Source organism: Natator depressus, chromosome 19, assembly GCF_965152275.1.
Source record: "Natator depressus isolate rNatDep1 chromosome 19, rNatDep2.hap1, whole genome shotgun sequence".
Taxonomy (NCBI): Eukaryota; Metazoa; Chordata; order Testudines; family Cheloniidae; genus Natator; species Natator depressus.
The window spans coordinates 12,054,117-12,079,656 of record NC_134252.1 but is presented as its reverse complement, the minus strand read 5'-3'; the positions used below and the strand labels follow the sequence as shown (position 1 = coordinate 12,079,656).

The 25,540-nt window shown below is 51.2% G+C and overlaps 1 protein-coding gene across 4 annotated transcripts in view; it reads right to left on the bottom strand.

The window, feature by feature from the left end:
• LOC141974449 (discoidin, CUB and LCCL domain-containing protein 1-like) overlaps positions 1-25,540 on the bottom strand; it is a 62,697-nt gene that overhangs the window by 8,015 nt on the left and 29,142 nt on the right. For 3 of the 4 annotated variants that reach the window (XM_074934177.1, XM_074934179.1, XM_074934178.1), the window contains 10 exons: positions 18,534-18,665; positions 13,223-13,274; positions 12,121-12,193; positions 11,370-11,503; positions 9,628-9,665; positions 8,627-8,821; positions 5,657-5,778; positions 3,307-3,475; positions 2,382-2,474; positions 421-511 (listed from right to left, as the gene is read on the bottom strand). In XM_074934177.1, the coding sequence (XP_074790278.1) occupies positions 421-511; positions 2,382-2,474; positions 3,307-3,475; positions 5,657-5,778; positions 8,627-8,821; positions 9,628-9,665; positions 11,370-11,503; positions 12,121-12,193; positions 13,223-13,274; positions 18,534-18,665 (1,099 nt within the window). Of the gene's footprint in view, positions 1-420; positions 512-2,381; positions 2,475-3,306; positions 3,476-5,656; positions 5,779-8,626; positions 8,822-9,627; positions 9,666-11,369; positions 11,504-12,120; positions 12,194-13,222; positions 13,275-18,533; positions 18,666-19,889; positions 20,009-25,540 lie in introns of those variants that run through there. The other variant, XM_074934180.1, reaches the window with a different exon arrangement.

Sequence of the window (25,540 nt, the reverse complement as noted above, 5' to 3'; positions counted from 1 at the left end):
GGGGGATGCTGGTGAGCGGCTTGTGTGTCTAGCACACTGGCTACCATGGCTCAGGAACACAAGTCCCAGCAACCATTACAATCGAGGGCTTTTACCTTTGGTGCAGCCTTCGGGGCTCCAGAAGGTTGGCACTGAGCTTTGCAAAGGGTGGCCCGCCTCCTGGTGTGGATGGGGCCCCTCAGAGGCATGTTCAGCAGGGGCTGCCTGGTGGCAGCCCAGCCTTGGGGGTGCTGACTCCACAGCCTGTGTGCCCAGCCCTGGGTTCTGTCAGCAGCAGGTTCTGTTCCAGGAGAAACGCTGCCCCTGGTGTCTTTGGTGAGGGACAAGTCTGATCCCGGGGGAGAGCACCCTGCTCTGGGAGATGATGGAGGGAAACAGGGAGCACGGGACGGGGGAAAGGGCAGGAGGGGCATCACCCACCTCTTCTTACGGCAGAGGAGAGCCAGCAGCAAGAGGCCAGACAAGAGCAGCACAAAGCCCCCGATCAGCAGCATCACCAGTAACATGGAGCCTGGGGAAGGAAGCGGGGACTCAGCAAAGGGCTCCTCTGTCCCTCCCTCCCTCCTGGTGTCAGTGGAAGCTGGTTACACCACACCCCAATGAGGATGCACTGCTCCAGACCCCTGTTGCAAAGGGTCCAAGCTCTGCCACTGCAGCCCTGACTCCAACGGGAGCCATGTTAGGTAAAGGAAAATACAGAATCTGATTTTTTGCTTCTATGCCCATGTCACTCCATTGGGTGCAGGGCAGTGACTCCTGATTTACCCCACTGTGACTCAACTGGCTTCAGGGGCATGAGTGCTGATTAGACCAGTCAAGGATCACAACCCAGGACAGGTTTCAGAGTAACAGCCGTGTTAGTCTGTATTTGCAAAAAGAAAAGGAGTACTTGTGGCACCTTAGAGACTAACCAATTTAAAACATTTTTTTCCACTCCATACGGCTAAATGCAGTGCCTTGCATAATGACAGGTTTCAGAGTAACAGCCGTGTTAGTCTGTATTTGCAAAAAGAAAAGGAGTACTTGGTTAGTCTCTAAGGTGCCACAAGTACTCCTTTTCTTTTTGCAAACCCAGGACAGTATTTTTAGAAAGGCAGATTGACCAGAACCACAGGGAAAAATTCCCGAAAACTTTTAATTGTGGCAGGATTTTTTTAAAAAAGCTCTGTTATTTAATCCTTCTCCTTCTGATGCCAATATAGACCTCATGAAACAGGCTTCAGGTCACCACATGTTCCCCTGCATTTTTGTAACCAATGGGCAGGTGGCCAGCTTGTAAACTAAACTCAGGAGGCCAAATTCTGGTTAAAGGAGATTGAAAGGGGAGGGTAGCTCCTACTGCACCAGCTAACCTCAGCTGCACTTATGTAAACGCAGAGTCATTCCAGATTGACACCACTATTAGTGCAAGCAGAGTTTGGGCAGATCTTCCTTATTGAAATAAAGGGCCTGATTCCCGGTTATGCCACTACCGGTTTGCTCTGGTGTCACTGCACCGAGGAGGACAGAGTTGTGCTGGGTCAAGCTGAAGTGTAGCACAAGGGCATTGGATCAGGCTCAGAGTTCTTCCAACTCATTTCAGTCTATCCCTTTCCCTCCCGTGTGAGTCATGCAGCTCCCATCTACATCCCTGTCTAACTTTGCAGGAGTTCCGGGCAGGGGGTGAGAAGACACATCACAGTCTGAAACAAGACCAAATAACATGCTGATAGCGCCGTAGGGGACTAATCCTGCTCTCACGGGGGTACAGCAGGAGCAATGCCACATAAGTTTGGGCCTGTATACTGTACACATGAGCCTGTATTCTCCAAGTGCTCAATGCATGCTACTTAACTTGGGGGGGGGGGAATTCTAAAAGGTGCAGAGGGGAGTTAGGTACCCAATTCCCACTGACTTGCACAGGGGGAGTTGGATGTCGAGCTGCCCTTTGAAAATTTCTTTCTTGTCCTGCATGGCTCCACTGTCAAGAGACCATTATTATCCTCACATTCTGGATGGGGAAATTGAGGCACAAAGGTTAACACCCTGACTTGTTTAAAAAATGTGTATCCAATTGCATAAGCTAACCTCCATGTGCAATCAGGAGCCTAATTTGCAAGTACAACTGCCTCTGTAGTGTGCACAGATCAGGTGTCTGCACAAGCCATTAGCTGACCACATGTCTAACTGGCCATTTGGGTTTGCACATTCTGGATTTGCATGCCCAGATTCATCCCAGGGTTGCCCGTTTACTGGTGCACGTGAGTAACTTTTAAAAATTGGTCCTGAAATGACTGACTTCCTCAGAGTCGCACAGTGAGTTAGTGGCAGAGTTGAAGATAAGTCTTCCCCCAGCTTGGACCACTAGGCCATGCTACCCCTGTGCTCTGAGCTGCACCTACCTGCTTTTTCTGGATTTATGGTGACTCCTGGGATCGCGGTGCGATCGGTGGGGATGCTGGTCAGGATGGGAACCTCCTTTGGGGCACTGGGTACTGCAAACCACACAGTTTAATAAGCACCATTAACATGCAACAAGTAATGAACAGTCAGCTACTCCTCTCCAGCAAAGAATCTGGCCTGTGTCCACCTGAACCTGCCCTGCTCCCTAGACAGCAGCACAGGGCAGAAGTGACTGTTTTCCAGCAGAAGCCTGGTTGTTCCAAGCTGATGGTAACACTCTTAGTTGTACAGGGTGCTTTTCATCCCTCTACTGCAATGCAGCTACCTCTGGGGTGGAAGGCACCTTGTCTGACACTTTGCTGTAATGCTACACAGCAGTTGAGGACAGGAAGGAAAGAAAATCCAATTGAAACTGCAGGTGGAATTTAGAGTGGCAGGATGCACTGGCTAAGGAGGATCTAGCCAGGCTAACCTGCCTTAGGATCTTTAATGGACACATGGAAAGGACCCCAGCCCTTACCTGGGGGGGTTGGCTTACTTCCAACCCCTCTGCACGCTCGTGTAAGTCTCCCAATCGAGGCATGACGCAGCCCAACCCTGCTTAGCTTACAAGAGGTAAGCACAGCCCAGAGACAGCTGCCACTTGGCCCCATCCCTTAGATAGCATTCATCTCCATCTGCCCAGCCCCGGCTGCAAAGTGTACGCTTTAATTCTTAGCTAACCAGTGCAGAGAGGTATTGGGATTCAGGATCATCTCCTCAGCGCCCAGGGAGCCACTGGAGAGGAGGGCAGCCCCCTGCACCAGAGAGCCATGCAGCAATGAAGCCAATACAGGTCCATGCTGGAGGACACTGTCGCTGGCTAGTGATAACCACACTTCAGTCTGACTGGGCAGCCCCCTCTGCTCCAGCGTAGCCTCTCACCATAGGGCCGGGGCACCTTCAGACGAGCCACTTGGCAGCCTTGTAGTGCCACCTTCAGGGCGATCCTCTGGTTCCAGCTCTGGGGCACGATGCGGAGGTAGCGGGCCAGGATGGGGGGGATGAACGTGTTGGAGACCTCTTGGAGGCTGTCAGCATTTCCCTCAAAGACCTGGGGAACAACAGGAAGATAATGGGGGGGTCAGCAAAGCAGATCGGGGTCATGCAGAGCGTCACTGCCCCACCCACTGTCTGAGCCCATTGTTCCCATCCTCAACCAATGCCACCAGCTCTCCCCGGACACCGGCGGAACCAGTTTAAAACCACCTGCCTTGGACCAGCCTCTGAGCTGTCACATCGGTGTCAATCCATGTTAGCGCCACTGAAGTCAGTGGGGTCACGGCAGGTTTACACGGGGGTGACGAGAGCAGAATTCAACCCAGAATCTGATCTGTTCTTCTGCCACTTCCTCATCTCGCCCACAACCGGCCTCCTTTTACTCCATCTCACCGCCCTCGGTGCAGAAGCCTTCTCCTCTGCAGCTCTTGCCACCAGGTGCAGCCTTCCTGTGTAACCACTCCCCATCTCATGTCAGATCTCAGCTGGCAATGGCCCTTTTCTTCTTTGCCTTCCCCTCTCACTTCCTCTGCTAGGATCTATTCTTTAACCGTATACTTCGAGATACATATGGGGTAGGGGGAGGAGGGAAAGGACCCAGATGCTTTGGGGTAGATCCTTCTCTTCTACATATACTCACAGAATGGGGGAAGACACTTCCCTCCCCCAACGTGACTCTGTGCAGGTGTCTCTCCTTATGTGCTGCGGGGTGGGGGGGTACTTTACTAGGGATTTAGACCTATATGTGTGTGGGGGAGGTGGCTGCCTACATGGAAATAGACAGACAGGCAAGTGACAGGACGGGAATGGAGCAGGTTGAAAATTTCCCTTAAAAATGTTTTTTGGCTTTTCTGACTATATGGACGTTTTCATGAAAAACTCAGTTTTTGGAAACAAAGGAAAACAAAACAAAACCCCCTTCCAGTTTTTATAGGAAAATTTCAGTTCTTGGGTTTCAAAAGTTACCCCTCACCCTGAAAATTTTCCAAGAAAAATGTCGATGAAAATGCAAACCAACATTGTTGTCTGCATTTTTCACAGGGGAAAATAGACAAACCCTTTTCCCAATCAGCTTGGGAAGGGAACACAGCCCAGAGACAGGGAAACGCTTGGAACACCTGAAAACTGTCCCCACTTTATTTTAAAGCCATGTTCTCTTTAAGGCACTCTCAGCACTTTGTATTTTTTGTAATGTCAATTTTTCTTCCCTGTTTTTGCTTCCCCCCCCAAGCCTCCCCAATTTTAATTTCATGCAAATGTTACACCTCAGTAACTGGGAGGCAGTGTTGGTTAGGATGCCTGGATTCTAGTCTCAGCTCTGCTACTGACCTGTTGTGGGATCTTGGGCAAAACACTTAATCTCTTCATACCTCTGTATCTGTAAAATGGGGATAACAACTGTAAGGAATGGGCTAGTGCAGTGGTTGTCAAAGGCGGTCCGCCACTTGTTCAGGGAAAGCCCCTGGCGGCTGGACAACTTGGTTTACCTGCCACGTCCGCAGGTGCGGCCGATTGCGGCTCCCACTGGCCGCGGTTCGCCGCTCCAGACCAATGGGGGCTGTGGGAAGTGGCGCGGGCTGGTCTGGCCCGCCAGGGGCTTTCCCTGAACAAGCAGCGGACCGGCTTTGAGAACCACTGCGTTAGTGTATATGTGCACCACTGCCTTCCGCTGCATGGAATCCAAACCATATGTCATAGTTTCCATACTGCTAACAACCAAAAGGGATTCTTCTTCAGCTCAGGTGGTAGGGGGATGTGCTTTCTGGAGCACGAAACTCCAGTTCTGTCCTTGTTAAATTCCAAGTGGCTGTGATATGCAGGATAAGGACAGCTATAAAGTCCTAATGGCAGCAATTGCTGCCAACACTGACCTAGCTACCAGGAGGTGTAGAGAGGCTTAATTAATGTTTGAGAACTATAGTAATGGAAGGCATCTCCAAAGGCCAGACTCTGATCTATGTTACACCAGTGGAAACCCACAACAACTCCACTGATTTAATGCTGTGGAGTGACTCCAGTTTTACAGTGGAGTAACAGAGACCAGAATCTATTTCTAAGCATCTCTATCCAGACTCCAGAGAGAAATACCCTAGCTCCTATTGCAGGTTCTGCAACCAGACCAAGCCAACAGGCTAATTTTAGAAAGATTCAGTAAAATTTCCCTTTGTAGAATTCCCACTGTGCTCTCTGCTCTCGCCACCACCTGACGTCCTTTTGTCAGGCCACACAGTCTCACCGTCTCCTCCTGCCCGCTGCTGTATCTGTAGGCTTTCCAATTCTTCCCATCTCTGCTGGAGAAAACCTGGTAGGATTTCACGTAGAAGTTGTATTTATCTGAGGATCCCTTGGTGATAATTCCTGGAACACGTACAATGAAATCAGGAAATGGTAACCCCAGAACAGGATGTAGGAGTCATGTGAAGGCAGCCATTGGCGGTTGGGGTCTTGAAATAGTCTTGGGGTTGGTGTCTGATAGAGACATAGACTTATGGGGGCAGAGATCCCGCCCAGAGGGTGGGTCTCATCCAACTCCCATTGATGTCAATGGACAGACTCCCACTGCGCTAAGCAAGTGTTGGAATTTGGCCCTTGACACCAGGCAACGAAGAGCTCTCTCATTTTAATGGCATAATCCCCCCTAGTCTTTGGTACTGCAGCTGTTATTATATAAAAAGAAAAGGAGTACTTGTGGCACCTTAGAGACTAACCAATTTATTTGAGCATGAGCTTTCGTGAGCTACAGCAAGCTTATGCTCAAATAAATTGGTTAATCTCTAAGGTGTCACAAGTACTCCTTATCTTTTTGCGAATACAGACTAACACAGCTGCTACTCTGAAACCTGTTATTATATAGCGGTTGGAACAGGAAAAAACCAAGACTCCTGGGTTTCTTCCCCGATAGAAGCAAGAGCAAGAGTCTGGGCATCAGGAGTTATAGCCAGTGACTTACTGAGTGACAGCCCCCTCTGTGCCTCAGTTTCCCCATCTGCAAAATGGGGGTCATGATACTGCCTGAAGGATGTGGGGGGGAATTAATGGATCCTTTGAGAGCCCCTGAAAAAAACCTCAGAGAGGGGCCTAGTCATTATTAAGTTCTCTCTCTCTCTAGTCGTCGCCTGCTAGGAATTTCGTAAGAACCTGCCGTCACCCCATGTCACAGCTCCTTTTCCTTTCTTGTCTGAATCACTCCTTTCCGTTCCCCGCACCTGCCCTCCGGCATCTCCCACTGCAAACTGCTGAGATGCCGCCGGGTTTGAATGTCTAACCTCTGTGGAAGCTCGCTCCCCTCGCCTGAGATGAACAGATAACCCCCAACTGCACTCCCGGTCTGCATTCCACTCAGCCTCCAGCCGCTCGCCTCACAATGCCTCCATTTTCCTCCTTCCAATTAACACAGGCATTCTGGGCCCGCCACACAAAAGCCCCAATTTTGGTCAGGGCTTTCGAAACAAAGGGCATTTGCTGGCCACTGATGCACAAGCAAAACATTAACTTGTTCAGCCCCGAGGTGGCCAATCCTACCCCTGAGATAGTGGGGAGACCGAGGTGGGGAGGGGGAGAAAAGAGCAAACGACAGAAAAAAGAAAGAGAGAAAGGAAGGAAAAATCAAGAGAGAGAAAAGGGAGACAGTGAAAAAGGAGAAAAGGCCAGAGTGAATGAGAGGGCTAGAGAGAGGAATCATATGATCTGTGACCCCATGCACACAAGGCCAAGAGCCCCATGGGGAGGAAAATGTGTGCGTGGGAGGGATCTAGAAAGGATGAAAGGGGAAGGATCTAATTCTGCTCCCAGTTAAACTGGAGCAAATCTGGAGTGGCTCCATTGACTTCAGTGATGTTTTTTCCAGATTTACACCAGGGTCACTTAATCCAGTATGAGTCCATTGGCTTCACCTGATTTACATCAGTATGAGATCAGAATCAAACCCAGTTTCTCCCACCGCAACTTTGTTTTTTATAATGCCGTCCATGTCTTCCTTTAAACAGGGAGTCCTTATGTGAAAAGCGCCTGCACCTCAGAAATGTGGTTACCCCCAGGCTGTGGGCTGCCACTTGGCCAGAGAGCACCCCAAATCTATCCTCAATCATATCTCCCAGTGGGGAAGTGGGGGAGCTGGGCCAATGGAAGAAGGAGCATGAGTCAAGATTTCCCAAGAAGCCGCGCTCTGGGGCCTGGAGGGTGGGGTGAGTTACCGCATGGCCGCTGAGCCCTGCTGTGTGTGACAACAAAGGGAGCAGCCTGAGAGCCGTGGCTGGACAAGGAGCTGGGGCTGATTCTGCTCTCGCTGACACCAGCGTGAATCGGCAGGAACTCCACTGACGTCAGCGGTGCAAACCCAGCGCAAGGAGAGATGCAGGCTCCCCGCCAAGAGGGGTTAGGTACAGCAGATCCTCTCCGCCCACTTTAACTGACCCCGGACCTGCCTTTGCCACTCCCACCCCAATCCAGATGGCTCATTTTGCACACACCCACTGAGCACCATTTACACCTGCTCACTTGGGGCTTGGTCCAATGCCCACTGACTCCCATCCACTTCTACGGGCTTCAGCTCCACCTACACCTGATATGTGATGGTCACAGCTGCTGCACAGGACACAGTGTAGGAAGCAGGAGGGGTCTGAGGCTATAGGACTATTTGACAAGGCCTCAGGCCAGCAGCACAGATGAGCAAGGTCCTCAGCAGGTGTCCATCAGCTTAGCTTCATTGAAGTAAAGGAAGTGACACCGGTTTACGCCATTTGAGGCTCTAGCTCTGTATATTCCATCAAAGGCACGCAGAGCTTGATTCTCCTCTCACTTTGCTCCTCGCTTCCAGCAGTGCAACCGACCCTGTGTCAGTGGAGTTACTCCTGATTTACTCTGGTGCGAGTGAGCTCAGGATGAGGCCCATGATATGATTGTGAGACAGATTCTGGAGGGACTTCGCTGGGACTCACGAGAAAGACTGAGGATCTAGCCTGTAAACTGCCATAGCTGCATGGAAGCAATGGGGCTACAGCGATTTACACCAGCTGAGGATCTAACCCCTACATTGGCATAGCTACGGTGACGTCAACGGAGCTATGCCAGTTGACACAGCTGAGGATCTGGCCCTTAAACAGGCGTAGCTACACTGGAGTGATTGGGGTTTACACAGCTGAGGAGCTGCTCCTACGTGCGATAGTCCAGTCCTGGGGGAAGAGAACAGTCTCTGATACTTACTGACCTGTGATGTTCTTCCTTCCGCCCAGATCTATCTCCAGCCATTCGGTCTCTGAGCTGGGATCGGCAGCCCACGAGTTCCCGTGGGCGCTGAACGCCGCCTGCTCCGCTGTCCAGGGCTTGTACTGCCCCATGGCATTCACCTCGTGCCAGGAGGAGGAGGCGTTGAAGCTGGCTGCTTCGAGAGCATGGTCACAGGCTGGAAAAGGAGGTGTAAAACTGAAAGGCAAGCGGACGAATCGGCCGAGGCGGGAGGTCACAGGGTGGTGGGGGCTGGGCACAGGGGAGGCGGGGGCCTTTATGCCACAGTGGCTCAGCCACAGAGGGAATGTGCTAGGGGGAGTCTGATGGGTCTTAATGAAAAATTCCTCTGTCTGTGGCCCTGCCCTGTGTGCGGTGCAGCCCCAGCAAACAGCCGGCAGCTCCGTCTGACTCAGCATTAGCCCCTGATGGTAGCTGCCTTTCTCTTGCCATCTCCTCCTTTGATCCTCATCCCCAGTGACAAAGCCTGCCCTGCTTAGCAGAGGGGTAGCAGGGCTTCATTTCCATGCGGCAGGGCTGGGTTCAGCCCATTCATCTTCCCCAGCTGGGAGTCTCTCTGTCAAGCTGTTCGCTCGTCACCTGCAGCCAAAGCTCAGCGTGGCTGGCAGAACACAGCCCGCAGTGCAGGGTCATCACAAAACGTGCCTTACACTTGCACCTGCCTGATGGCCCGCCTCTCCGTACCCACCCCCCCCTTAACCTGATGTAGCTCTGCTGGGCCAGGTGCTCCGCTGGAGTAAATTGGTATAGGTCCCTCAACTGCAATGGAGCAGCTGTACGCCAGCTGAAGAGCTGCCTCATTGACTTCGCTGGAGTTAATTCTGATTTACTCCGGTGTAAGTGAGAGGAAAATCTGCCCCGGGGACTCTCCCCCTATTCCCACTGAAGCTGCCGGGAGCTTTGCTACTGATTTCACTGGCAGCCGGGTTGGGCTTATTCTAGGAGAAATGGAAAAGGACGTACCTTTGTGAAAAATGAGGCGCTTTTCAGATAAGGACCCCCTGTTTAAAGGAAAATGGGTGGAGAGCATTATAAACCCGGGGCACAGAGACGGCCTGATTCTGATCTCATGCTGATGTAGCTCAGGTGTAACTCCACTGAGGTCAATGCCATGGTAAGTTACACCAGCGTGAATCTGGAATAAGTTCCCCAAAGTCAGTAAAGCCCAAATTTGCCCGAGTGTAATTCAGAGCAAAATTCAGGCTCCACTCTCCTTCCTGACTGTTAAATTCGCTGATTTCAGTGGAGTCATTCCTGAGCCACACCGGTGCGAGGCCACATGCAAGAAGGAACAACCATCCCAGAGCAGCACATTTCCTCTGCTGTGACACCTCGAGCTGATGGAAACTAAACCATGTTTGACACCCTGGGCAAAAATCAGAGTGGGTGTAAATGGGTGCTGCTCCCCAGTTCAACGGCGTTACATCTACTCTCTGATTATGGCCCCCACCCCGATGTCAAACTCTCCCAACCCCTATGCCACCCCACAACCTCAGCCATTGCTGATTACAGTTTGGCTGCTGCTGCGGACAGCCCCAGATCTAACTCCCTAGAAAGCACGACCGGTTCCTCGTTCCACCAGGGCTGACCACACGCTCTGCAACAGACATGGGGCAGTTTGGCCCTGTACACGCCAGCTGCCAGACTGTGCAGGTGGGGCTGCTGGCGAGATGAGATTGACATAACGCTGCTGACGCAAGTCACTGTCTTGGTAAAGAAGCAGCTAGATTGTATTGTTGGAATTAAATCAGAATTGGCTTCTATTCCCTGATTACTAATGATCTGCATTTCTATGGCCCTTTTCATCTAAGGAGCTCAAAGAGCTTTACAAACATTCATGAACATATTGAGCCTTACCCACCCCATGAATTGGACAAGTCTCATTACAGCTCGGGAAACAGCTGCGCAGAGAGATTAGGACACAGGTTTTTAAAGATCTTTAAGCGTTGCTGCACGCCGTGGTGCTCTGCCTGAGTCAGGTGCAGGGACGTGCACAAGGGGGGGCAAACAGGGGCACCCCCCCAAAACTCCTCTGGGGCTCGGACAGGGAGAGTGAGTTCCTCCAGCCGGGCAGCCCTGGGGCTGCAGCAGGGAGATATCCGGCTGCCAGAGGGGCGGGAGGTGGGTGAGCCAGCTCCACCACCCCTATGCAGTGGGGGGAAGGGAGGAGAGACAGCTCCTCCAGCTGCGGGGCACAGAAAGCGCCCCTCCAAAAGTGGACATATTTTTATTCCTGTGCACACCCCTGGTTAGGTGCCTAACCCGCATTGGGAGATGGGCTCCTAAATCACTCAGATGTTGCAACACTGAGCACAGTAACTCCTAACGACCTTTAAAAATCTGGGCCTAAGCGACTTGCAGGTCAGTATCAGAGCTGGAAACAGAACCCAGGTCTCCCAGAGCCCCTCTGACGCCCCAGTCATCAGCTCTTGAAAAGAAAATATGGGCCAAATTCGGCAGCCGTCACTCAGGTAAAACGTCAATGGACTTTTGCTTGAGAAAACACTGCAAGATTTGGTCCTCTCTGATTTTGAGCTACACATTGTCCCTTTAAAAACAGCGAGCCAGGTTTCGGGCTGGTACAAATCAACCTAATTCCATTGCAGTCTGAGGATCAGGGCCAATCGTCCTTTGGAGGGGCATGGGCCCCACAGGAGGTTGGCCCAGCCGCATCTACTAGCTCAGCAATCAAGTTGGCTGCTCACCTTTTTGAGTGGAGTCCATTGGCGAAGGCTGATTCATAGAGTGTGATCCCCTTCTCCCGAGACAGAGTCAGCTGCCCTCCCAGCTCATCCAAGATCACTCCAGCGTGGATGGCTGCCTTGCAGAGAACCGAGGTCTGGAGGGGGCACGGAAGTGGCGAATGAAAGGGAGGTAGAGAGAAAACCCCAGTGAGAGAGCCCAGCCTGGGCTCCAGTCCGGAATGGGGCAATTCCATGGGTCAGAGAGTGTCTGGCCTCACTCACAGTGGTGTAAACCTGAAGCGAAACTATTGATTTTGGTGGAGCTTTTCCAGATTTACACCGGTGTAACCAAGACCAGAGTCTGGCTCACAAAGACTGTGATCTCTGCTTTATAAAGACTTTGGCCCAATTCTGATCTCACACCAGTGCCATCGGGCGTAGCCACACTGGAGCGAGACCAGGATCAGGCCCTTTATTTTTTGAAGTGAATTTCGCTCTGGCACAAAGTGTGGTGGAAACAGCAGCCCTGGACTTTCCAGAGCTCCGTTTCCCCATGGATTAGACCCAGCAGGTGCATGCTATCCCACATTGCCCCTGCCAATGGGCTTGACCTGGAAGGAATTCACCCCTCAGGAGCCCGTTCAACTCTTGGCCTCCCTGCTGAGACTGCCAACAAGATATGGATTAGGGCAGCTGTGCCTGTGACTCGCTTTCCCTACAGCCACCACTCAGGGCCGGTCTCTTTGCAAGGAGCGCTGAGGTTGGTACTCACGTCTCGGTAGCCCTGCTTCGTGTTTCCCCATATGTCACCCGCGACACTCTTGCAGCCCGCTGGGCAGAAAACACTGAAACACAGGACAAAGGAGAACCCTGGATGAAGTTCTGACCTCTCAGCTCTTCTCCAGGCAGCTGGGCTTCCCTTCATCCCCGATGACCCTGGGGCTTGGAGATTTATTCCTTCCCCGTTATTTTCATTTAGCAAAGTTGGATCTGATGGAAGGTGCACAGCCCTCTATGCTCAGAACAGACAGAGCAGTGCAAGCTTGTCCAACCAGCATCTGAGATATTCGGTGCCCTTAGCCCAGGCATTCTTGCCCTCTCCTCTGAGGCTACCAGGAAGGGGGAGCACGGTGGTAGATTGTGTGATGTACATGGGGAAGTCAAGTCAGACCCATCAGGTTCATCCCATGAGTGGCATCCCCTGGTCCTGGAAAGATCTGGGCCAAACCTGCAAACCATTTCCCATCAAATGTTTGTGCCAATTGGGGCTCACTCCCTGCAAATATCCTAATGATCAAGTTCCCCGGCAGAAACAAGGACCACCCGAGTGAATGTCAATGGACTGTTCCTAGAAAGCGAATGGTGAAGTTGTAATTGTGTGTATTTGCACCAGAAACCTGACTCTGTTACTTTCCTCCTGTTGGGTCACTACAGGATTACTACAAATTATTACTACAAATTATTCACCTATGCAATGAATCCATTGGTGAGTGGCTAATAACCATGAATAATCTGCACTAATGGCACCTTTCATTGGATGATCTCATAGTGCTTTATAACTAATGATTACAAAGCCTGACAATCCCCCTGGGAGGCAGATACTATCCCAATTTAGGGGGGAAACTGAGGCACACACAGGGGAAGTGAATTGCTCAAGGCCATTCAGTGAGTCAGTGGCAGAGAACCCCAGAATCTGGCTTCCTAAGGCCTAACTATATTATGGAAATTTGCATCAGTGTAAGTCCATCAATGCAGTTACATCAGTGCAGATTGTCACATTCTCCAGATTTCCCCTGCCTGATGTCAGTGGAGTTTCTCTGTGGATGGGTTTGGTTTATTCTCAGATAATAGACTCCCCATTGGAAACCGCTTACCTGATTTGTTCCTGGTGGTAATGGGTCCCCTTATCCAAACAGGAAATCAGATCTAAAAGACAGATAGACAGAGAATTCCAGTGGCCTCCCCCATCTCCCATACCCAGAGGCAGACTGCTTTGCTGTTTGTTTCTCGGAGACACCGGCTTGACACTGATGCAATCCAGGGAGTGCAATGAGTCACTCCTGATTTACACCCGTCTGAGCAACAGCAGATTCACACCCATCAATAAAGCCCTTGTTTGTATTATAAACCCCTCTTGCTCAGCATGGTCTCACCGTGGCCTATGCTGCATCCTGCCCATGTTATACCCACACGGTAATGCCATGTTATACCACCATTATCACCCCAACAGTCATTCACAAAGGGCCATGTTCTGACTTCCCATTGACTTCAGAATGGTCTCAGCTTCAGTCACCTTAGGCTGGAGTTTATCTCCCTACTTAGATTGTCGGCTCTCTGGGGCAGCAATTTGGTTCTATGTTTGTACAGCACCTAGAGCCTGTCTGGGTCCACGACAGGGGCTCTGTATGTGGCGTTCAGTGATCGCTCAGGCCCAGATCCTCAAAGGTTCTTACACGCCTCACTCCCATCAAAAGTGTTTCCTTGAATGAAAAATGAATCAAGCCTCATAACCCCTCTGGTGAGTATCATTATTCCCATATTATAGATGGGGAAACTGAGGCACTGATCTGTGACTGGCCAAAATTTACACAGCTAATCTGTGGCAGAGCCGGAGATAGAAGGGAGGAGTCCTGACCCACAGGCCCTGCTCTAACCATCAACGGACACTGCCTTCCACAGATATAGGCAATGTTTAGCAGCCAAATGGGAATGGGACCATGCTGAATAATGCAAGGAACTGTGGCATATTCCCTAGGGAAGCCACAGGGATACCCAAACTGTTATTCTTTGGCTCTTCTAAAGGAAATTACACACCGCAATCCAATGTCTGTGGATTCCCAGCAGCCCAGCCCAACCCACCCACTCTCACCATTCCTCCAGAAACCACAGAGGACAGTGGAAAACAGAAGGTGACTCATGGATCTTTGTGGCATACACCCAGCGACTGATGTGCAAGCCCCTCAGGGTCAGACGCCAGCTGCAGATGCTGATCGGCGCCTAAGTCAGAATGTAGGGCCCCGAATCTCCTTTGCACTAAGGCCCCGTCGCATCTCTCAGGGCAGCATGAGAGGGGTCATTAAGTGAGAGCACAGGTGCTCAGTGCCCACTTTACGGCCCCTTTATATCGCCAGCATGGAGCTGAGGGGCTTTAGTGTACATACGAATCAGACACTATGTGCGTGTGTGTATACACCATACGCACACACCTACACACTCACATGCATCAAATCCACAGAGTGTGGCAGGATAGAAAGGATTAGCCAGCATTGACTTTGGGATGGCTGCATTATTCACAAGTGACAAAGGCACGAATCACGCCCAGCATCCCAAATGATAGCTGGTAAAAGCTTGTCACAACACCCCGCCTGCTGGATTCTGCACATGCCCCTAGGCTACAGGAAAGGTTCTAGCAGGGGGGTTCCATAGGCCACTGACGGACCGTGGGGCATTTCCTGATGTGTTGTCTGGTTACATGGCACTGCCTTCCTCACTTCCGGCTACTAAACGGCATGGAGAGATGGAGCCGTTCAGTATTTTCCTAAACCAACTTTGCCACAGAAGCAGCTGGCGAGTCTGAGATCCCCGACGGGAGGGGAAGCGACCTGCCTGCGTATGAATGGAAGGGGAGTGGGTGTCCCGATTGGAAACATCCAGGAGACAATCCCTGCAGTCTGTGCAAAATCTGGAGAATTCCTGGGGCACAGAAAATCCACATTAGCATTTGAGACTCAAAAATTGTTTTTACTGCTCTCTAGTGGGTGATCCTTGCCCTGTCTGGGGCAGTCATGATGTTTTTGAGGCAAATTCCATATCTGGGAAGGAAAGGAGATTTTTCTGTGACTCTGGGTTTTTTTTATGGCAGCTGTTTGAGGCTGTTAAGGTTTGGGATGGTACAATAGAAGTCCCAGGGAGATGGACCAGTGGGCAGAGTGCAGGGGAGGTGGTCAAAAGTGAATGATCACCTGGATAGCGCCACCACATATGTGGTTGTGATAGGGTGGGCCCCCCTTGCTGTCCCTCCACTGGCAGCCAAACGGTTAATGGGAGGGTGAAGGCTCAATTTGCCCACAGGATGGCACCTGGAGAGCGGGGGAACCAATTCCTTATCAGGCCCAGCTGGGTTTCTGTAAAGGGAGGAGTTCTGTACAGAGAGTGAGGGTAGGGAGTAAGTTCAGCTGCCCAGCCCAGGGGAAGAGCTGCTCTTGGGATCTGCTCCTGAGATGGCAACACTGACCCCAAGCCAGGAGAGATCTGGTGAAACCAGAGGCAAGGAGTGAACCCCGGCAGGGAGCCTGGTTAAAAGGGCAGAACTTGGATTTCCAGGGGGAAAGCCCTGGGAGAAACTGCTTGCTACCTGAGCTGGACAGGATTTTGCAGAGCCTGGAAAGGGGCTTAGGAAAAGGGCCTGAAGGCAGGCCCAGGTCAGAAGAAGCCCGGGAAGCAGCAAGGGAGCGGCAGGAGCATACCTTGACTGCTCACGCTGGAGCCCCTCCAGAGGAAGCTACAAGGGATAAGGACTATTGGAAGCCCTGAGACACAAGGCCCAGAGTCAGGGGCTGCTGACACAAGTTTATTGAACTATTTATTAGTGGGACTTTCTGTCCCCCTGGAAGCGGGGTGGGGTGGGAAAGGTGACCTGGCTGGAGGACTGAGTCACAAGAAGCAGACCACCGCAGGGCCGGGTGGCTGTCTGCTGGGGCACCAGGAGTGGGGAGCCAGCTACAGCAGGAGGGGGCATGCTAGTGGTGGGTCCCCTCTTCCACAGTGGTATTTTGTATGCTGTTATCTATGTGATAAAGTGCATTTAGCACACACCACTGCTCACTTGGCCAGCTTTCTGACCAGCTCCCCGGGCTGTATTTTAACATGCCAAACCACCTAGTAGTTAACAGATCCCAACTGGAGTTTTAAATCCACATACTGCAGACATGTTTCCTCCTCTCCTAAATGTGGAATCCCTCCCCTTTCTCCACCACCGCCCCTTCCAAATTACACTGGCTCAAGGCCCAGGCTGGGTGACATTCAGTCCTGAGCCAGGTTTAAGGTCTGTCACAGCCCTGCGGTTCTGGGACTGGGAGATTTGTACCTGTGACATTCCATTCCGTATTCCTTATGAAAATATGCTTATGATATGGTTATGACATAACATGGCTCATGTAAGATGTCATTGGAAAGGTTATGATTTACTGAATGTGATTATCCAATTTGTATGCATGTATCATTTCTGTATCTAAAGTTAGAAATATGGACTATGTAACAATTACATCTGAGTGTGTATTGGGAAGACACCCACCAGAGGAAAGGCCATCCTATTCCGATTTGATGGGCCATTAGGAGGAACAACAAGACTGTGAAGATACTAATCTCTTTCCCTCCTGGGAGGTGTCCTAGGACAGAGCTGTGACACTACTAGGTCAGGTGGTCTTGTCACCTCAGACTGAACATTATCTGGGATGTCTTGTAACTTTCCACTGAAAGAGAAGATGGGTCAAGTTTGGGAAACAAAAGATTCCCGCCTTGTGTAAATCGTATTTAAGGGTGGGGAGGAAGACAAACTAGACTCTCCTCTTCTGCCGCAGGGCTTCCAAGAAGAAAGACTGTTGAAAGTACCTGAAGGGACAAAGAAACCAACCTGAAGGAACAAAGAAACCAACCTGAAGGGAAAGGCAGGGGTGAGTCACAGACTGGACCCCTGTCTCAGTCTGAAGAAAAATAACTGGAACTCAGAGCTACAGAAACTCGCATCCTGCCTAAATTCAAGATTTAGGGAGAGAAATTACTATTTGTAACCAATTTATTTAGTGAAACAAGCTTAGTTTGCGTGTTTTGGTTTAATTTGCTTAGTAATCTGCTTTGTTCTGTCTGTTATCTCTTTTATTCACTTAAAATCCACCTTTTGTAGTTAATAAACGTATTTCTTGTTTATAATATAACCCAGTTTTTGCAATTCATAATGGGGAGGGGACCGGGGGGGAGGAAGAGGCTGTGCATACCTTCCTCCACATTGAGAGAGGAGGTGGATTTCATAACATACCTTTGGGTCTGCGCTCCAAGGGAGGTGGGCACCTGAGTGCTGGGGCAAATCCCTTGAGCTGAGTCTTCCCAGAGCTGATCTCAGTGTCTGTTTCATTCTGCAGCTGGGTGTGGCCCTGCCTGTGTCTGTGCTGGAGGAGGCTTAAGAGCCTGGCTCAGCAAGACAGGTGAAAAGGGTGCCCAGGCTGGCAGAACAGGCAGGCTCAGCGGTGTCCCAGCCCATCAGGTAGCATCTTATGGGGGACAACCTCTCACGATACCATCAGAAAGGATTCAAAAGGGGAGATTCCCATGTTTCTCATGGGGCCCCAGCACTCAATTCTAGCCCTGGGAGGCCCTGAAGTACCATATTTTTAAATTGTCACATTATTGTGTCTAGAAAAGTGAATGCATATCCTTTTTTAAACAGATGTCTGTTTACTGTAATTGTTCTCTCCTTCTGAACCCTGCACTGGTTAATGGATGGTAACGAAGACACCTGGCTTTGAGGGTGGAAATTGATGTGTAGTCCAACATCATTTTGCAAAGCTCTTTAAGTGAGATCCCGGCAATATTTTTTCTGTAATGTGTGTAGTGGATACAGAACTCATGATGGCGGGGGTGGTGGTGGTATAAAGGGTTAATTGGCATGAGCCCGGAACAACTTGCACAGCTCGATCACAGGGTCAGCATTTATGTGTCCAGGGGGAGCTGTGTGAATAAGGGAATTTTTGATTTGCTGGCAATTCTGAAAAATGGGGGGGGGGGGGGGGGAAATAGTTTCAGGTCCAAATCCTGCTGTCAGCCCAAATGTGGTTGTAACAGCAACATGAAAGCCCTGGGGATAGGGAGACAGCGTCATTTGGGGACCTCTGAGTCCTTTGTCCCTAATTATCCCGCTCAGGAGAAGGACTAGAGCATAGATGTTGTGAGGGATCCTCTTGGCCTACCCACCCCTGCTTTGCCAGGAGCATCCACACAGAGCTGGGCTTGGTGGTGTGCTGGTGGGGGAAGGATCCGCCAGCATGGACTCCTGGCTGGGGGCCCTTCTGTCCCCATGGAGAGGGGGCTGGATCTGTGTGGTGCAACTTGTGTCCTGTCCCTTCCCCCGCTCCACAGGACCAGCAGTCCCCTGCTTTTCACTCCATGCTGTGGCTGGACAGTGCCTTGTACCTGGGTGCTGGCTGGTCGCGTAGGAGAGCAGGAAGCCGCGCCCTGAGCGGTGAGTGGTGCTGTTGAACTGGACGGTCACTGAGCTGGAGTTCATCACCAGAGGTGTGGGGTTTGAATTCCCGCAGTACGGACCTGTGGAGGGAGAAGAGGTCCCTGAGTGACATACACAGAAACATGGGGGAATTTTCCTCCTCCGCTGGTGCCAATACCGGGAGAGATGGGCAGAGACCTTTGTCTCCTCGGGCAAAGGGCTCCGCCGCCCCTGTTCTGAACCACAGTCATCGGGCTCTTTACCAGCTTTTGCACACTGACCATGGCCATGATCCGTCGCATGTCTGCTTTGCCTCCCCATCACCAACGTCCACGAGCCAAAATCTGAATCACCAGCTTGCACCCACCACTGTGACCTTTTGGGGGAGGGCGGATAGAACGGGGCCCAGATCAGACCTAGCCACGGCTATGAAAGAGGAGAGGAAGGTGCTCCAAGCACGGAAGGAGAAGGCAACAGAGTGGGCGAAGGAAACTGGGCTACAGGTGGGCCTGGACAAAGCTAGCGAGAAGAGATTAGAAGAGAGATGCAAACAGGAAAGGGAGCTGTGCAGGTGATGTGGGAGGTAGAGGAGGGATCAGACCATGACATGGTCCAGGTGGCAGAAACAGGAGATTATTCTGGCAGCAGGACTGGAGGGGAGCAAGGTGTGGGTATGTGTCACCAGCAGATAAAGAATAGAAGAGGGAGGGATTTAAACGTGTTCCAAAGCAACCTCAGCTTTTCTCCTGGCATTTCAGCTCAGGGCTGCAGTAATTGGGATGAGGAGAGCAGTTCTGTTATTTCTACTGCTCCGAAAACCCACAGCGCCTCCCCAAAGATCCCTGCCAAGCCGGTCCCTATTCCTTGTACTTCAAACCCAATTCTGCTGTCCCCAAAGACCATCGCAAATCTCCCCTTGACTTGAGCGGGAGCAGGGATGAGCCCTTAACAAAAAGACCAAAGGGCTGATTTCAGCCAAGACACATTCTAGAAGAATGTCTCCCCTGTAGGATGCTGGCCACGTTCAGTGGGGAAATGCTGGCTCGCTCGCCGCGTGGGAGGCCGGCTGCAGTGTCACTGCTGAGCAATACGGGCTGGCCCAGATGGCCAGACGCTTTCTGCAGCGCTGAGTCTGCTTCCGAAGGGGCGGCCAAGCACAGCAGTAAAGTGAGCAGACACCCAGCAGAGTCCTCTCTGCTACGGATTATTGTAGGGTGCCCTATGCATTCCTAATGGGGCCACCCCATTCCCCTTCCCTACATCTACTTTTCACCCCACTCCATCCTCAAGGCCCCTTTCGCTGAGAGACTGAACAGGTCTTATACCTTCCTCCGCAGCAGCTGGAGCTTGGCTACTGTCAGACCCTGGATCCGGGACAAAACGGAACTGCCAGAAGTGATCAGACCCGATGTCTCATTTTCGAGCCCTTCAGCATCATCGACCACAGGGGTGCCGTGAGTCATGCACAATGCTGCTTCTCCCTGCCCCATTCAGGGACACTCTGCTGCAGCCACGCACGTCGGCTGGAAGTGAAGGCTCCTTCCTGCCAGTGCGCAGCTATAACGGTATCATTAGCAACAGGACCTTTCCTCCTGTAGGATCCCAGAGGGCTTCCTGTGGTGCTTATGTCCAGGAATCACTTTGCCCACCACTGAAATGCAGCCACCTCTGAGATGAAAGATGGCAGCTCTTTAACAGTGCACAGTAGTGCTAAGCAGTTTAGGATGGGAACTGATAGATACTGGGGTTGGTGCTGCTCCTGGCAGCTTAGGGCCTGTAAATGTACTGCAAGGGGTCAGGGGAGAATCCCCGCAGAGCAGGAGCACAGTAGGGAGGATATCAATGGCCCTACACTGCCCATTTCTCATGTGACACTGGGGTGGGGCCTGGGGCAGGATGGGAGTACACATCCTATGGAGAAGCACAATGCAGACTATGGAAATTCTAGGCTGTGGCTTGTGTTGTTTGAAAATTAGGCCTTTAAAGGACCTCGTGCCCTACTGAGAAGAAAGGGGAGTTTACACCTCTCACCAAACTCTAGTTTCAGGCCAAGGATACGTTTACGCCAGGGATAGTTGTACTGCTGGTAGGCACAGCTGCTTCCGCTTTAATCCAGTGAGTGCGGGTAACACTAGCAGAGAAGACTTGAGTGGCTAGCACACGTTGCTGCCTTGGACAAGCCCACCAGTGACTCTGGGTGGGTACTTGGGTGCTGGCCAAGGCTTAGTCTGTGCAATTGCATCTACACTGCTAATTGTTATGTGCGCTAGCTAGATTAAAGCCAGTGTGGCTATGCTTAACAAACCCCTGCTATACATACACCTTCATTTGGGGTGTAGATGGTCCCTTAGACCAGTGGCTCTCAACCTTTCCAGACTACTGTACCCCTTTCAAGAGTCTGATTTGTCTTGCATACCCCAAGTTTCACCTCACTTAAACAACTTGCTTACAAAATAAGACATAAAAATACAGAAGTGTCACAGTGCACTATTACTGACAAATTGCTGACTTTCTCATTTTGACCATACAGACACTCCCTGGGTTATGCAAGACCTGATTTACGCAAATCCGCGCTTACGGAAAAAGTTCGTTTTTTTGGCGTAATGGTCGGGTATACGTTTCCGACTTATGCAAAATTCGAGTTACGCAAGGCATTCCGGAATGATTGCGTAAGTCGGGGAGCGTCTGTATAATTATAAAATAAATCAATTGGAATATAAATATTGTACTTACATTGCAGCGTATAGTATACAGAGCAATATAAACAAATTGTCGTCTGTATGAAATTTTACTTTGTACTGATTTTGCTAGTGCCTTTTTATGTAGCCTGTTGGAAAACAAGGCAAATCTCTAGATGAGTTGATGTCCCCCCTGGAAGACCTCTGCATACCCCCAGGGGTACACGTACCCCTGGTTAAGAAGCACTGCCTTAGACAGTGCTTTCTCTGGAAAAGTTTCCTTCACAACCATAAGGGCTAGAAATTTAGAGCCAGATCCTGAGCTAGTGTGAATCAGTGTAGCGGCTTTGACATCAGTGGAACTAGACTGGTTGACACTCGCTGAAGATCTGGCCTTCACTTTTTTTTTAACTGAAGCCTTAAACGGGGCATAATTTGAATTGGGAGGGGGCAGGCGAGGGTGGGATCAGCAGAGCAGGAGTTTGTCTCTTCTGTCCTGAACTAAACAGAAGACCCCAAACTCACTTTGTTTCTGACCTGGCTGGAACCTCCCCATCTCTGAGATGAATGGCTGGTGCCACCGAGTTCTGTATCAGTGGGGAAAATGCCATTGCACCGGCAATCACTTCAAAGTGTGCGCTGAATCAGGCCAGCAACCCAGCCCATCTAACCAGGACAGGAGAATGGCAGGTTCCAGATCTCTCTCCAAGCAGCTTGGTGCCTGCTCGCTCCCAGAGCCAGAAAAATATCTGCACTCCTTTGGGCTTCTGGTATGCAAGGCAAGACTCCCACAGCGTTCCCTGAATAATTTCTAATGAGGGCCTCTTCTGAATTACGTCATGTCTGGGGATCAGGAGACAGGCAATCCTAACGCTCAGCGCTTATCAGGCAGCTGTAATCGCTTGCTCCACGTACTGGATGGACACATGCACTGGCTGGGCTGCCCCAGTGTAAACTACTCTTCTTCACTGGAAGAAAAGTCCACCTCACAAATGCAAGCAGAACCAGTGGCTATTAATTTGGCTGATGGCCCTTAAGGATCAGGACAAGACTAAGGGGGCATCTGTTTAGGCTCCCTGTCCCTCACCTTCCTCTTTGCACAAACCAGACCCAGCAAATAAACCCTTTAGGCCTCAAACCATTTACTCCCAATGAATTTGCCTGCGCCGTCTCCCTGATTAAAACTTCAGCATAAGCAGCTGATGGTGCCGGTCAGATGGCCTATGGCAGGGGTGGCCAACCTGAGCCTGAGAAGGAGCCAGAATTTACCACTGTACATTGCCAAAGAGCCACAGTAATTGTCAGCAGCCCCCCATCAGCTCCCCCACCTCACTCCCAGCACCTCCCGCCCACTGGCAGCCCCGCCAATCAGCGCCTCCCCCTCCCTCCCCGCACCTCCCGATCAGCTGTTCTGTGGTGTGCAGGAGGATCTGGGGGGAAGGGGGAGGAGCAAGGGCATGGCAGGCTCAGGGGAGGGGGCGGGAAGGGGTGGAGTGGGGGCAGGGCCTGTGGCAGAGCCAGGGGTGGAGCAGTGAGCACCCCCCGGCACATTGGAAAGTTGGTGCCTGTAGCTCCAGCCCCGGAGTCGGTGCCTACACAAGGAACTGCATATTAACTTCGGAAGAGCCGCATGGGGCTCCGGAGCCACAGGTTGGCCACCCCTGGCCTATGGGAAGAACCTGTCCTGTCCCTTTGGTTCCTAGTGGGGCAGGTTCCCACATCCTCAAACCACCGTCACTGTTCTTCCCTTCACCGCTTTTGCAAACAGTCTCGGTAGAGAGGCCAGGGGCTGGATGGGCCATTCTGCTCTACTCTATCTATTGTACCACCCGTCACCGTGGTATCTGGGCACTGTCCAGAAATGCATGGAGCCTCAGAACTAGCAGCGTGCCATGGTCCATGAACTCCCTCCACCCTCTGGGGTGGTCTCCCAAGGGCAGGGTGGAGGAGGCCCCGTGGCAGGGCGTCTGTCCTGCCCCTGGTCTGCGGGTGGAGGACGTCACTCCCCCAACTTGCCCCAGCCCTGTGTTCAGTGAAGAGTACACCACAGGGCCCAGTTCTCCTCTCCCGGATGCTAGGCAGGAGCGTGAACCAGGAGTAGCTCTGCGGAAATCCCTGGGCCTGACTCTGACCTCACGCAGCCTTTACACCAGAGTAACTCTGTTTATTTCGGTGAGTGGCTCCTGATTTGCTGCAGTGCAAGAGCAGAGCAGAATTGGGCCCATTATAGGGACAGTTTGTTCAAATATTGCCTTTCCGCCGAGGTCCAGCCCACGCAGGACTCTCTTGCCAGATTTTGTGCTGCCCTCCCGTTCTGCCTTCTGGGCTTGCTTCCCGCAAGAGCCTCCAATGTGCTGACAACGCACAAAACCTTTTAAAGTGACAGTGCCCCGATAAAAATCTTAGGGCCAGATCTTGAGACTGGTCCGAGCACCCTGGCTCATTGCAGTGAGTGAGGGGTAAAAGCACAGGTGGGCTTTCTGCCACTTTCCCACCTCTCTCCTGATCCTTGTGGCTGCTGGGGGCCAAACCTCACTCAGTGCAAGTTGGAGCAGCCTCATGGCTGCTCTAACTCTCACTGGTGAGTAAGTGTTTTGCTGGCCAGGATTCATGGAGAACATCATACTCTGGCCCCACCCCTAGCATATCCCCTCCCTGACCCCAGCCCAACCAGTAACACCTCCAACACCAGGAAACCAAAGCAATCTCTGCACCAGCTGCAGATTCCTACACCGATCAGGGGTTGCTTTAAATCTCCTTTGTGCTGCTGGACTGGTGCAAAAGAGGGTCAAAGATCCGTCCCTAGCATTTTAAATCCCTGGCCTCTCCTCTATTGCTGATCATAGAGCCAGTTTAAATAGTGAGGGTCAGAGCCACAGTGGGTGTAAGTTGGCCCAGCTCCACTAACTTCACTTACACTAGCTGAGGATCTGGGCCTAAGTCTGGAGGAAAGGCCTGGCAGGTGGGTGGAGAATGCGGCGACTGTGAGGCAATCTGAGAGAGTTTGCAGATGATGAAAGGGAACCACAGAGCTGGCAGACACTTCCCACGCGGGGGAGGGGTCCAAAAATGAGACGTCATGCTCTAAAAAGGAGGTTAGTGGGACTTGGACTTGATGGTAAATAAAGAGCCAGGAAAGGTGATCTAGGCTTAAAGGTAGAGGTGAGTCCAAGCTGCTCAGATCAGGGTCTGTTCTGGTTCAAACCCATTACAGTGGACAGTGACCTTGTATAAGTCACTTTACTGCTCTGTGCCTCGGTTTCCCCATCTATAAAAGAGGGAGATTAATATTGATCAGTGGTGGACACGGCTTAGTTCACGTTTAGAAAGTGGTTGGAGATCCTAGTGGAATGCCAAGGGTGGTTCTCTTCACAGCCTGTGTAACTGTGGCTAGATAATTTTTAACTACATTCACAGATCTCCTGGGCTGATGAGAGGCTGAAGCCCAGGGGAAGCATGACAAGTTTAGACCTAAGCACCTGACCCATTCTCTGTAGCTTGATTGGTCACTTCCTGCTGTATCTTCCCCCTCTCCCTTTCTTGCTGTGTTTAAAAAGAGCTCTGTGTAAGGGCAGAAGCTCGTCTCTCTCACCAACAGAGATTGGTCCAATAAAAGGTATTCCCTCACCCACCTTGTCTCTCCAATATCCTGGGACCAAAACAGCTACAACAAAACGGCGTATGCTACTCAAGAGACACTTGTGAACTGCTGGAGGAATTCTCTGCAACATGTGGCCCTGGCACTTGAACAAACCCTGGCAGTGCTCACATGGACAGAGGGTCCTTCAGCAAGGAACGTCACACCTCTCAAATACCATGGTGCTCATTCCAGGCGTTGGCCCTTGTAGCACTGAGGACAATAGGAAGGACAAAAGAGGACTCATGGACAGTGCAAGGGATTCAGTCAGGACTCCCGGGTTCTATTCCAGGCTCTGACACTGATTCACTGTGGAAGCTTGGGCAAGTCACATCCCCTTTCTGTGCCTCAGTTTCCCTGTCTGTACAATGAGGACGGAATTTATTTTTCCACCCCTTCCAAGATTGACACTTTTCTCCACAAGGTCTACAAGCCTTCATCCTTACCTCAAAGAAGCTATTCATAATTGCTCATTTAAAGGCAACCTGAGAGGGATTTTTTTTAAATGGGCTTGTGTCAAGTCTGGTTGTGCTGGATGTCTCAAGGATGTTTACAGTGAGAATGTGCATCTTAAATGAAATGGTGTCAGTCTTTAACAAAGGATTCCTTACTCCATAGAGTTCATTAGGCATTTGAGTTAAATAAGTAAGAACCAAAACAA